The 12,898-nt window shown below is 45.4% G+C and overlaps 1 protein-coding gene and 1 non-coding gene across 2 annotated transcripts; both read left to right on the top strand.

Moving 5' to 3' along the window:
- Nucleotides 1–5,220: 5,220 nt before the first annotated feature.
- On the top strand, nucleotides 5,221–11,211 carry LOC143016603 (gamma-glutamyl hydrolase). The gene is made up of 9 exons (XM_076171000.1): nucleotides 5,221–5,548; nucleotides 6,880–6,994; nucleotides 7,277–7,327; nucleotides 7,630–7,714; nucleotides 7,818–7,956; nucleotides 8,325–8,431; nucleotides 8,743–8,833; nucleotides 9,230–9,367; nucleotides 9,560–11,211. Exons 1-9 carry the CDS (start codon nucleotides 5,437–5,439, stop codon nucleotides 9,679–9,681), a joined length of 960 nt encoding a protein of 319 aa, XP_076027115.1. The 5' UTR covers nucleotides 5,221–5,436; the 3' UTR covers nucleotides 9,682–11,211.
- Nucleotides 8,497–8,568, top strand: trnat-cgu (transfer RNA threonine (anticodon CGU)). Its single transcript has one exon. It is a non-coding gene; the product is annotated as a tRNA-Thr (tRNA).
- Nucleotides 11,212–12,898: the final 1,687 nt, after the last annotated feature.

Genomic DNA, 12,898 nt, shown 5'->3' with positions numbered 1-12,898 from the left:
TTTGTGGGTTTTTTGGAGTGTGCTGCGAGAAACGAATGATACTCTTATGTTTTACAACATTTCATGATTTTCAAGTCTCTTCAACCAGGAAAGTGTTCTGGAGATATTTGCAATCACTTACCCGGTCCATGGCCCCGGCTCTCCCTTATATCCCTTACATCCCTGTGCTAAACACCTTGAAAAGCCTCTAGCGCCCCTCAGGTGTATCAGTCAGACACAGATATGTTCAGTGTGCAGCAGTGTGGAGACGTTCATACACAAACATCATGATTTACAGGCTTTCCTCCCGTTCTAGGCTTTAGGTGCAGCAGCTGAATCGTTCCCCTGCAGCACCCGAGCTGAAAGGAAAATAAAATAAATCAAAACAACTAGACCTCCTAACCCCCGCACTGCACCCCCGCCCTCAGGACTACAGCACCTGGGGTAACCCTGGTAACCATCACAGCATAACGCCAATCTATGAGGGAATATACACAAGAAGTTGAACTTTGATTGTGGTGCAACTTGAGATCCAAAGGTCCATGAAGGCTCCAGACCTGCTGAGTCAGGGGTTTCTCCACTTCAGTCCATCATACTGAAGCTACAACCCCCCCAATCTGACATCCATTGTTACAGCCCCCCCCTTCCACATGTAACACACTCACAGTTGCACTCATTCAAATTTGTAGACACACACAAGCTGTGATAACAATAACCTCTCTCTCCCTCTCCCCCCTCTCTCGCTCTTTCTCCCCTTTATTCCGCCCCCTCTCTCTCCGTGTTTAAGTCTTATTCTCTCAAACACGCGCGCGCACCCCAGCTCGCGCACACGCACCCTGACCTGCCAGCTCCAGTGCAGCCTCGCGCATCGCGCTGCTGGGGCGGCGGATCAAACGCGCGGTGACACGTGTGCGCACTGCGCGCGGCTACAACGTTCCAAGCGTGTCCACGCACACGCGCGCATAAGCATAAACACACACACACACACACACACACACGCAGGCAGGCACGCACACATACGCACAGACACACACTCACACAGATACGCACCATGAAGCTGCAGGTGCCTCTTAATCAGACCAACACGTGAGCATGAACACGCGCTCTTTGTGTTCCAGAGAAAACACTCAACACAAACACAAACATGCGCCACACATGTTCAGAGTGTGTGTCCACGCCGCTGAGAATGAAGTACAACACTACACACGCGCGCGCGCGCGCGTTCATTCATGTCGTCTTCCTACCTTCCTCGTTCATCCGCTGCAGACAGAAAGTGAGGTTCCTCCTCCAGCCTGGCATGGTGTCGAGAGGACAGAGGAGTGTGATGGTGATGGGGCTCGGTGCTGCTGGTGATGAGGAGGAGGAGGAGGGCAGTAGATCCTGTCCGGAGGAGGTGGTGGCAGGGAGGCGGAACGGACCGAACCCCCGGTGCTGCTGCGACTTCTCCTCAATCTTTTACTTGTTTCCTCTGCTTTGTGCTCCGGTGTGTGTTGGTAAATGACGCGCAACGGCTCCTCAGTCTCCGGTAACGACCCCGCTGACAACCAGTGTGACCGTCTGTCCCTCTGCGGCACCAACGCTCTCTCTCTCTCTCTCTCTTACTCCCCCCTCCCTCTCCCCCTCTCTCTCTCCCTCGCCCCCTCTCTATCCTGTGTCTCCCCCTCTCTTTCTCTCTCTCTCTTTCTCCCAAATATTGGATCATTCGTCAACAACATGACCCAGAGTTGATTGAACATCTTCCTCAGTCTTTCCCTCCACTTCTTCACTTTGTGCCTCACTGAAATCACATCAAATAAAACAAACACAGACACACAGAAGTTCTGATCCTCAGTTGGAGTTGGACTCGTCTCCAGTCCATTGTACTAACTCTCCATGGAGGACTGAGCTGGATCTTCATCCCACCGTCTGAGAGCTTTCTCCTTGTCCAGCTTCCAGTGATCCTCCATTAGCTTCCAGGCCTGTGAGCCGCTCATTAGACACGCTGCCTCTGCCTCTGAGCCACGTCTGGAGCCTTCAGGCAGAAAACCATACTTTATATGCACATGTTGTTCACTCGGGTTATATCAGACAGTTCTTTACAGAGAGTGTATAGATTAGAAGAAGGAAAACGTTAATGTCTTAGTTCCCCCTGATTTCAGAACCTCACTCCCACAGACACAACAGTCTTAGTGCCTGGAGCTCTGCAGCCTCTCAGTCATGCAGATTTGACCTGTACAACTTTAGGAAAAGCAGATCCTACCTGTCTGCGGCTCAGCTCCTGGTCCAGGCTCTTGTCTTCTCACTCCTCTGCCTCACTGGTTAAGGAGGTGTTACACATGATCCAGAACGCAGCAGCTCGTCTGCTCTTCAACCAAACCAGCACACATCACTCCTCTGGTCACATCCCTCCATTGGCCCTCGTCAAGTTCAAGTCCTTGATGCTCCCCTACAAAGCAGCCTCCTGTATGGCCCCCCTCACCTGAACGCCCTCATTCAGGTCTAAGCTCTTTGCTTGTGTTGTATTCAGAGCTGTACGTCACTGAAAGCGCCTATGTAATCGAAGATGTGTACGTGTTTGCATCCTGTTTGTCGTAGGGGTTTTATTTTCAGACTCATCATGAGTTCAGTTCAGATGAGTATCAGCTCTCAGCTCTCTTTAGAAGCATCCTTGAACGCACCACAGAGGAGACGTTATGGAGACCTGCTCACAGCTGCAGCAGCACCAAATGATAATGACGGCGGAACATAACGGCTGTTCTCTGTGATGATCTCCACCTCATTTAAAATCTGCAAGTTTGATTGCCACAGCAAAGGCTAGTTCAACAGATTGGCTCCCTGGTTAATGAGCTAAAACATGCAGACCCACCAGCAGGGTCACCCACTGTCTCTCATATCCGACTGCACTGTGAGATAAAGTGATGCCAGGTTGCAACACTCTGCTTTGGTCCTTTGGTCACATAATAGAAGCTTCACATGACATCTTTGAATTCTCACAATCATGAAAGCATTTCTGTCGTGCATGTGTCTCTCTATTACCCCGCCTCCACACGCTGCCAGCATCAGTCATGTCCCTCTTTATCACACAGACGCACAAAGACGACAACTGCCACCTGTACAGTCTTTGTCTCTGTCAGGTGATCAGTGCGGTTCAGTGGCAGCTTCATCATCAAAACACCGGGATTCCATTATTCACAAGGTAAAGACGTGGAAGAGGAACTGCAGGGCAACGAGAATGACCTGTTTGTTGAGCTATGTGCTGTTGTAAGTGTCGTATAGGAATAAACTACTGCACTATCTCATCGTTTATCTTGATCTAACTCAGAGTCGTGGAAAATTTACCCAAACAGTCCCGGTGTCCCTCTGCCCTCCTGCCTGTTCTCTGAGTGAGTCTCTGTGGAGTTACAGCAGAGCGTATACTGTTTATACTGCAGATGACTGAGGTGCTTTTCCCCTTCAGTCCAGTGAGTGTGTGTGTGTGTGTGTGTCCATTAGCACAAACTGAACTACCCTCAGGCAGAGGAAGGACACTGACATTAAAGCTTAGTAAGGTTTGTTGCAGTGGGCAGGTACAGTATATATATGCAGGGGAGGATTTATACTCAAACAAGCAAGCTGAGCGAGGGGCAGATGACCTCGTGATGCTTCTGAGGCCCCATGAAGACTCTGAAGCCTCTCCTATAAAGACCTGACACACAGTTTGAGACTCTGAACCATTGTCTGAACTGACGGTGATACCTAGTTCAAGTCCCAAACCCTTCAAACTTATCTGTATTGATGGTGTGGTGTTAGTGAGCAATGTGCTGCTGGTTGGTTGGATAGGAGAAAGGAGGAGTTCAATTCAATTCTGTTTTACTTCATAATACTTTGTAATTGTCAAGTATGTTCATCAATTGTTTCCCCATTTCTCCATTTCACTGCAATTCAGCCACAACAACCTTGAAGGCATTGAAGGGTTTCAAACTAACCACACACACACACACACACACACACACACACACACACACACACACACACACACACACACACACACACACACACACAGTGACCCAGAGTCAGCAGCTCTTCAGGCAGGTGATGCAGGTTCCTTTGCAGGGTCGATCCTTTCACTCTGCCGCTGACTGTTTTTTTCTGGTTAGAGGCTCACAATGAAATATTTAATACACACAGGAAATAGGAATTAAACTTCTCTACTTGGTGGTGGTCAGAGAAGAAGCAGAGTCGTATCGCTTCAAGACAAATTGACTGCAGTTTATAGTAAAATTGGAAAAAGTAAACCTGCATGCAGAGATAGTGGGGACTGTTTTTGCCACACACACACACACACACACACACACACACACACAAATATATATTCACACAAACGCTTGTTCTAAGGTCTGAGTGGTGTTTGGTGGTGGAGGGCGCCCTCTGATGGTTGATCTGCAGACAGCACGTCTGATTCCTCTGCAATATCACCACAGCCATGGATTCATGGACCACCTGCATTACAGAGTGATGACATCATTCAACACACATACACACCTACACAGCACAGGAAAGACGTTGGTTCACTCTCACATAGCCTCCATCTTCTATCAGACACACACACACACACACACAAACCAGAGCAATGCTGCGGTGCTGAAAGATAACACACACATGACATCATCAGTTTAACACACATACGCACATACTTCAATAGACACATGAAATCCTTCTCTCTCTCTCACACACACACACCCATACAGTTGTGCTCTCTGTACACAGAACATTGAAACTAACCCTAAGGTGCTGCAGAGCTGAAATGATTCCTCCAGGACGTGTGAGCATGTGGAGGACCTGGATGATGGATGACGGTGCAGATGGAGTATTTGTTTCTTCTCTCATGACACAGCAGCGTTTCAGCAGCTCTGTGTGCTGCCACCATGGATCCAACTGAGACATCCACAAGTCCTCAATACAAACAGTCAAGAAGAGTGTGTGGGAATAAAATAATGATATATTACATTTGCTCCTTTGAATTGAATTGTGCCACCTTTGACTCAGAAATGGATCGACTAGGGAGGAGCGAGAGTGGGACCACAAAGTGATCTCAGCCTCAGGTTTACAAACTGGCTTTACAGGTTTATAAACTAGCAGAGACACTGTTTGTGTCCAAAAGGCTGGAGGGGGCCCCACACCTGTGCAACGGCTCCAAAGCACTAAGTCCGCCTCTGGATCAGGACATCAGCCTGATCAAGAGGAGGAGGGAGGGAGGGAGAGAACACGTGACCAGGCGGAGCAGTGGCACGTAAAGGCAGAACTGAGCGAGAGAGAGGAAGGATAACCACACTTTTCCTCTTCCATACTCACAGTGAAGCAGCATCTCTTCCTCCCTCCATCCATCCAGCCATTCCGCCATCCCGTGTCTCCTCCACGTGATCTGATCCGCGGCGTGTCCCCGGTGATCTTAGCCGCTCAGCCCGCTGTGACTTGCGGCGGTTTTGTGCAGTTTGCCGGATGTGTCGCCGGGCTGCAGCCGCGCTGCTGGCGGTGCTGGCCGCCTGTCTGTACCCGCCGCCGGTGCGCGCTGCGGGGGGGAACCAGCAGCTCAACTACCGGCCAATAATCGGTAAGATCAGGCTGCAAGTATGTCGGACTTGGACCCGAATGAACAACGTTCCAGAAACCGGGGATGCGTGTGTATGTGCGTATGTGTAGGTGTGGAGTGTGTGTTCTTAGCATTTGTCATATACGTGCAAATAGAATGTCTCCTGATTGTTATAGTTGTTTATTCTTTTTTTATGACGTTCATTGTGTCTCAGCGTCCAGCCTGAAAGAAGAGAGAAGATATTATATTAACATATCAGATACAACATAACGACTTTAAATGTTTCCTAATGCAACATCAAGCAGTGAATTTACAAGCTGTGAAGGAAAGTTGACTTCATTTTCTCAGGTGTGGAGGCTGAAAGTAAAAAGCAGAGACTAAGACAAACGGAACATTTAAAAGAGCCAAAGACTCACAGATGTATTGTCTCTCAACTTACTCTCCAAACACTCTAAGTACTCTGCTGCTGTAACAAGTGTATAGTAGAGAAAAGACTGAAGACTGGAGCCAGCATCCTGAAGAAGCCAGAGGTGGAGTTCACCAGTACATTTGTTGTTGTTTATTGAAGAAAGCATTTGACACGACTGAGCGTACAGTTATGGGACATTTAGAGATCCTTTTTGATAAAGATAGACGGAGGCAGAGAAAAGAAAGAGATGTTGACTGGGACCTGTGGAGTGTGATACACACATGGACAAAATGTAGAAGGAGACAAGGGGACGATCAGTGTTGTTGGTTTGATGAGTCATAGGTACAGTTTATGCAGTATGACATCATACAGTAGTGCAGGCAGTTACAGATCATCATCATAGGGCTGTGGTGGAGAAAAAGAGGAACAACAACAACAAAAAGAGGAGACACTAAGAGGGAGAGAGAGGAGGAAAACCAAAAGGGAAGAAATCCCACCCAAAGACCCGACCTCCCTCAGTCTACTTGGTTTTCTCGAGTTTAAGAATTTGTAATGGTGTCTTTAATAACAGACTTGTTTTGTGACAGCAGAGGAAGATCAAACTGCTCATGTCATTGTGGTCAGAGCCGACTGCATTGTGGTTGAGTGTGTGACATGCAGTGTGTGACAGAGAGGAACCAAGTCACCGTGATGAGGTGTTTGTATCAAGACTCTTTATCTGGTTCCTCTGTGCTGAATGTTCTTAAAACAATCAAATGTATCAGCTGAAAACAATCGTCGTAGTCACTTGATGTTCTTGTTGAATATTGAGGATTCAGTGTTTCTTTCATGTGTGATGTAGCTTTAATCTCCTATTGCCTCTTTGTTCTCCATCGTGAAGTCCAAAGAGCTGGATCATGATGCCCGCTCACCTGTGTGTATCTGTTGTCCATGTGCTTGTCAGGTGTGTTGGCACAGGAGAACCTTCCAGATGACCGCTTTGCCCAGGGCTCCTCCTACATTGCAGCTTCTTATGTCAAATACCTGGAGGGAGCCGGTGCCAGGGTGGTTCCTATCAGGTATGAGGGGGAGAGGAGCTCCACTTAACTCTCTGGATCGCTGCGTTCTGCTTGTTAGATCAATTATCACATTCAAACGCTTATCTAAACTTCATGCACGTGTTTGTTTGTTCTTTTTTAATTTTCATTCTTTCAGATTTATCATACATAAAGCAGTTGACATTTGGTTAAGTTGACATTAATATGCTGCACTAAACAAAAGAGAATAACAGTCTCTGTTTCTGTCTGTTGATTTCTTTAACCATATTATGTGTATGTGTGTGTGTGCTCTTTGTTCACCAGAATCAGTCTCACAAAAGAAGAATACACAAAGATATTTAACACAATAAATGGGTGAGTTTACTGTTTTGTTTTCTAGTCTGTCCAGTTCAACCGCTTCTGTAAGCTAGGAACAATAATTCCATTGCTCCGCTTTCATAGAGACTCATGTGAGAAAGATATAAATACACTTTGCTAATTAAACCGGAATAACGGGTGATAACAGATTCACTGATAACAACAGAACAATAGAAACTCACAACCCAGACCACAGGACTCACCCTCCTGTCCAGGCTTTTGCTCCTCTGTCCTGCATGTGAATCTTCCTCTTCATAAGTAGCACACACGTTATTATGTCATGCGATGTGTGTGTGCAGGTTGCTGCTGCCTGGAGGAGACGTGGACATTCAGACTTCCGAGTTTAGTCGAGCTGCAAAGATCTTTTATGACCTGGCTCTCAAGGTGAGGGGTTCATCTGTACTAGTACATGCAGAACAGTGGCGAGCAGCGTAATAACCCCCCCTCACTCACACCAGTCTTATATTCACTCTGTTCTCCACTGCAGGCTAACGATGCTGGAGACTTCTTCCCTATCTGGGGAACCTGCCAGGGCTTCCAGCAGCTCTCTGTGCTCGCAGCTAACAAGTACCTGCTCACCCTCACAGACACCAAGGCCGTGGCTCTGCCGCTCACTCTCACCCCAGGTAGCCTCCTCTTTCCTGCTCCTTTCCTGATGCTTTTGAGGTTCCGTTTGTCTTTATCCTCTCCAAACACACGACTCACATCACAGGCAGCTACCTCCTTTCTTTGTTTGCCATTCAGGAAGCTTACAAAGGCTTAATTAGACCATTCAGGTAAATTTAGTTGAACAAAATATAATGGAAATGCTTTAAATAAGTAGCTACAAAATAGAAGACCACAATGAACACAATCCAAGTAGTTTGATCCATTAAACATGAAATTGAAAGATTGAGTTCTGTTATAATGAAAGATATGTCTCCCTCCCACTGTGTGTGTGTGTGTGTGTGTGTGTGTGTGTGTGTGTGTGTGTGTGTGTGTGCTCATCCTCTAGCGGCCCAGTCTAGCCGTTTGTTCCGGAGTTTCCCCAAAGATCTCCTGCAGTCCCTCGCTCAGGAAAACATCACTGCCAACTTCCACAGCTGGAGTCTGTCCATACAGGTACTCCATCACCTCCTGTCCAACAAGCTGCCATCAATCCAACGTGATCGGACAGTATGGCAACAGGCGTGGTGGCCAAGTGGCAAGGCGTTGGTCTCGTAAACCAAAGATCATGGGTTCGATTCCCGTCCATGCCTGGAACAATGCAGGGATTGTCTTTAGTCTATTCAACAGCTTTGGTACAGTCACACACAAGATCAGTTTCCATTACAACAAAAGTCACATGTATCTGAAGGGTTGAACTGTACCGTTTTATTTGGTTCCACACAAAGGAGGCAGAGCTCATGAAACTTCAATTGTTGTACCAACAGAACTACAGCCGCAACGCCAAGCTGAAGAGATTCTACAAGATTCTGTCCACAAACACCGATGGGAAGAGGGACTTCATCTCCACCATGGAAGGTAGTCTTCCTCACTGCCTGCCTGCCTGTCAGTCATGAGATTTCATAACAATTCACTCATCCTTTGTCAGCGCCACAGAGGGTCTGGATCTCTTTCACTGAGCAGCATTTCAATGTAAAGCAAACACGTCTGAGAGTTTAAACCTTTTTCACTTAACAGATTCCCTGTAGTTTACATCTTCATAGTTGATGATGAATATTAAGATCCAATATTAAGAACCATTGTAATGATGGTGACTTAGTGTCTTTATCCTGTATTTAGTTAGATACAGAATCTCTTGACTCTTGGTCAAGATGGCTGCAAGCAATTTTACTACACATACAACTAAACACTGAGAGATAAAACAGTCAAATCCTCCCCTGACTCTCCGTTTCCTGTGTTCTGTCTCTGCCTCAGCTAACCGTTACCCCTTCTACGCTGTGCAGTGGCACCCAGAGAAAAGCCCCTTTGAGTGGGTGGATAAGCCTGGCATGGTTCACACCGTCTCTGCTGTCAGAGCTTCCTTCTACACTGCCAGCTTCTTCGTCTCTGAAGGTACAAGTGGCACCTGTGTGTGTGTGTGTGTGTGTGTGTGTGTGTGTGTGTGTGTATGTTATTAGGGGTCTCTCTGATGTCTAAACTCTGTCTGAAGTGAGGGCGTTTCCTGCTGTCTTACCTCTTTAAAGGGGCACTTAGAGGATCCCTTCATCTCCCCTTGTGTGTTTCCTCCCCCCTCTCCCTCTGCAGCCATGAAGAGTCAGCACAACTTCAGCAGTCCTTTAGAGGAAGAGAGAGCTCTCATCTACAACTACTGTCCCGTCTTCAGAGGAATCCACGGCATCTTTTTGCAGAACTACTACTTTGATTGACGCACAGCTCTGAAGCTTAAACACACCTGCGCCCAGGCTAGCTGAGGCTAGTTGAGGCTAGTTGAGGCTAGCTGAGGCTAGTTGAGGCTAGCTGAGGCTAGCTAAGGCTAGCTAAGGCTAGTTGGCCTTGGTGAGTCAGCAGCAGCTTAGCTTTGAGCATTTGCACAATATTTCAAAAGACAGCACAGTGATGATACGGCACAGAAGAGGAAGAAACATGATCATTATCAGAGAGGAAAGACAGATTGTTGTACAGAGACGGACACAGGGACACTTTGTCCTCTGCTCTTACTGTGGATAATTACAGTTACAATAAAGCATTGGGCTTCTAACCTTTCATATAGAGGTACATAGTTTAAAAGGTTCAATATTAGGTCAGAGTTTTGGAACAACAAAACTATTAGACTGGTGAGCTTTGAGTCACTGGGTACTTCACATGTCCGACCTCTTGCTCGTCTGTTACAGTTTAGAGATAACACATAACACATTCTTCATCATTTTGATTCACACGCCGTCATGTACATCATTTGTTTGTAGTCTAATAAAGAAAATGGAACTGGAATTTACAAGTTTAACTGCAGGGTTGATTCTAATTCAAATATAGTGTTAATATATAAAAGGTGTTTAAAGGTGCACCTGCAATCAGAACATGAATTTAATTTAGTTCCATTGTAATTGTACTTCAGTTCTAAGTCTAATTAACATTATGCTTCCTTTATTAAACTGAAATTCAATGGAGACATTCTCCCTTCAGCTGAGTGGAGCAGAATTATGTTAGAGAGCTGAGACGTCAACCAAAGCACATGAAGTCAGACAGGAATCAGATTACAAACGTAAAAATGATCTGATTTGGTTTGGCAGCACAAAATTTGGACTGGGATGTGACGAGTTAATGTGTCCAGTTAATCTATATCTGTGTGTGTGTGTGACATCATGAATGTGACACTTCAGTGAAAGTCTGAAATCATTTTGCTATGAAGTCATCACTCAGGAAAACCTGCGATCCTCACTATGTCCAAGAGGTTACATCATATTTTTCAAGGTTAACTTGACTGAAGCTTTTAGATGAATATTTACAAAAAGAGTTGATATTTAAATGACTGTATAAACATTTTATAGTTTTATTGATGCCATTGACTAAATTTTGATCTCAGCTGTCATTGAACTTCACTCCCTGTTCAGTGTTTAAGCATTTTAATCAAAGTGACCATGGAAACCGGGAGGGATGATGGTTGCCCCTGACAACAGTCACCCCCATAGAAATGTATGATTGATTTATGTCTGATTTCAACATCCACCCCAGACGATGTTACAGTATGACATCATTTTATTTGCGCCCTTTTCTGATTCATCATTTGTGAGCAACCGATGACCAGATCCATCCCTCATCCAAATGAAAAGGCCAAGTCAGATGAACCCAGACAACAGAAACAGCTGTATATGATCAGGAGCCATTCGATGGTTGATTCTACACGTTTTTAATTTGCTTATTTGCTGCACCATGTGACGATGCTCAGAGAATAAAGGAAGTCAAGTAAACCCGAGTGTTTGGATCTCTCCTCACATAAACAGGATAATACAGATGTGTTATACAACGTCAACATCAAGTCAGGAATATATTTTAAAACATTACATTTCAGATCATGTTCTTCTATTGCAGACCTGTCTGACTCTCCACCAGATGGCGCTATGATACCACAGACACACAGGACAGTAAACCCAGTTATCAGTATGAGAATAGGACATGTGACTCATACTCACTCATTTAAACACAAAGTTACTTCTGGAGCAACTGGCAAGTATCTGAAATACAAGAGAAGACATTAATCTGGATATGTAAACATGAGAAAAATAACATAACACTATTTTAGACACAAGGAAAAAAAACAGTTCTCCTCAATTCAAGTAGATTGAGTGCAGACACACAAACTTAACAAATCAACAACAATCAGACCTGTTTCACATCTGTAGCTTCTTTCTGCTGTTTAACGCTTAAACCTAGCTTCAATGTGTAGGAGTGGGGAGAGAAGATTTTGCAAAACTATGATAATAGTAGATCCGCTGAACATCTCAGTCCGGCCTGGTGAGGATTTCAGTGGGTGACATTGTAAACAGTCATTTTTGGGAGGTTTTCAGTCTGATTGCTTTCTTCTTCCCTAATGCAATGAAGGTTAATGTATCGGTTGATGAACGATCAGTGTTTCTGTGTAAGACATCACCCACAGAGTAGAGAGGTGGAGGAGGAAGAGGAGGAGGAAGGAAGAGGTGGAATAATGAAGTAATGAGAGGAAGAGGAGCAGGAGATAATGAAGAGAAAGAACAGAAACCCTGACGGATCAGCAGAGGGTCAGAAGCAAAGTCACTTCAAGAAAACTTTAGAAAAAAATAAAAATCTATAAAATCGTTTGTTCTGTAATAAGTCCTCCCCCTCAAACTGAACGGCACCGCTCAACACACACACACACACACACACACACACACACACACACACACACACAAACACACACACACACACACGGTCATGGTTACAGTATCTTGTCTTGTCTAATCGTTTCTTGTCTTGTATGACTGAGGAAACATCTTGGTTCTGATTGGCCCAATGACTCAGTTCTGTTCATCAGGTTTTCCCACACAAATTTCAATCAAAAACAGAATATTTGATGAATGAGGAGCGTTTTTAATTAAAATACTCAATCAAAACAAGGACTGCGAGCAATTTGAGAATTTGTTCCCTGAATCTCATCAATTACAAAGAGCTTTGTTCATATCAGTTTATGAAATAACTCAATTTCCTGCTGCATTACTGAGAGGAAGGACACATGAGGTCCAATCAGAGCGTGAGGATGGAGTATGGTGGGCTGAGATGGGACCATATCAGACTAATCTTCATGTCAGACAGGCTTTATGAGCTACGCGCACACACACACACACACACACACACAAACACAAAGTAATTCCTGCCATCAACATCATCATCATCATCATCTTCCTGGTAGCATTTCAGGAGCGGCAACATTCATCCTCACGCCTCATCAAGCAAGAGACAAGGATGTCAGGATCATCATGCGATTGACGTCTGAGCACGCACACACACACACAAGCACACAGATAAGTTCCATTAAAATGACACAACTACTCAGGTCATTGACTGTGGTTTCCCTAAGAGGACATACATCTGGGGACACGCTGACACACACACATTCTCATCTGCAGAGAC

Source organism: Genypterus blacodes, unplaced genomic scaffold (genome assembly GCF_046128005.1).
Source record: "Genypterus blacodes isolate CSIRO-AG114 ecotype Tasmania unplaced genomic scaffold, CSIRO-AGI_Gbla_v1 ptg000239l_1, whole genome shotgun sequence".
Classification (NCBI taxonomy): Eukaryota; Metazoa; Chordata; class Actinopteri; order Ophidiiformes; family Ophidiidae; genus Genypterus; species Genypterus blacodes.
This window is presented reverse-complemented; position numbering and strand designations above follow the sequence as displayed.

Excerpts from the sequence above, each read along its gene's own strand:
- LOC143016603 (XM_076171000.1), top strand. The coding sequence starts at position 5,437 with ATGTGTCGCCGGGCTGCAGCCGCGCTGCTGGCGGTGCTGGCCGCCTGT. Across the intron at positions 8,432-8,742 it reads GCTGGAGTCTGTCCATACAG|AACTACAGCCGCAACGCCAA; the intron begins GTACTCCATCAC and ends TTGTACCAACAG. Across the intron at positions 9,368-9,559 it reads CAGCTTCTTCGTCTCTGAAG|CCATGAAGAGTCAGCACAAC; the intron begins GTACAAGTGGCA and ends CTCCCTCTGCAG.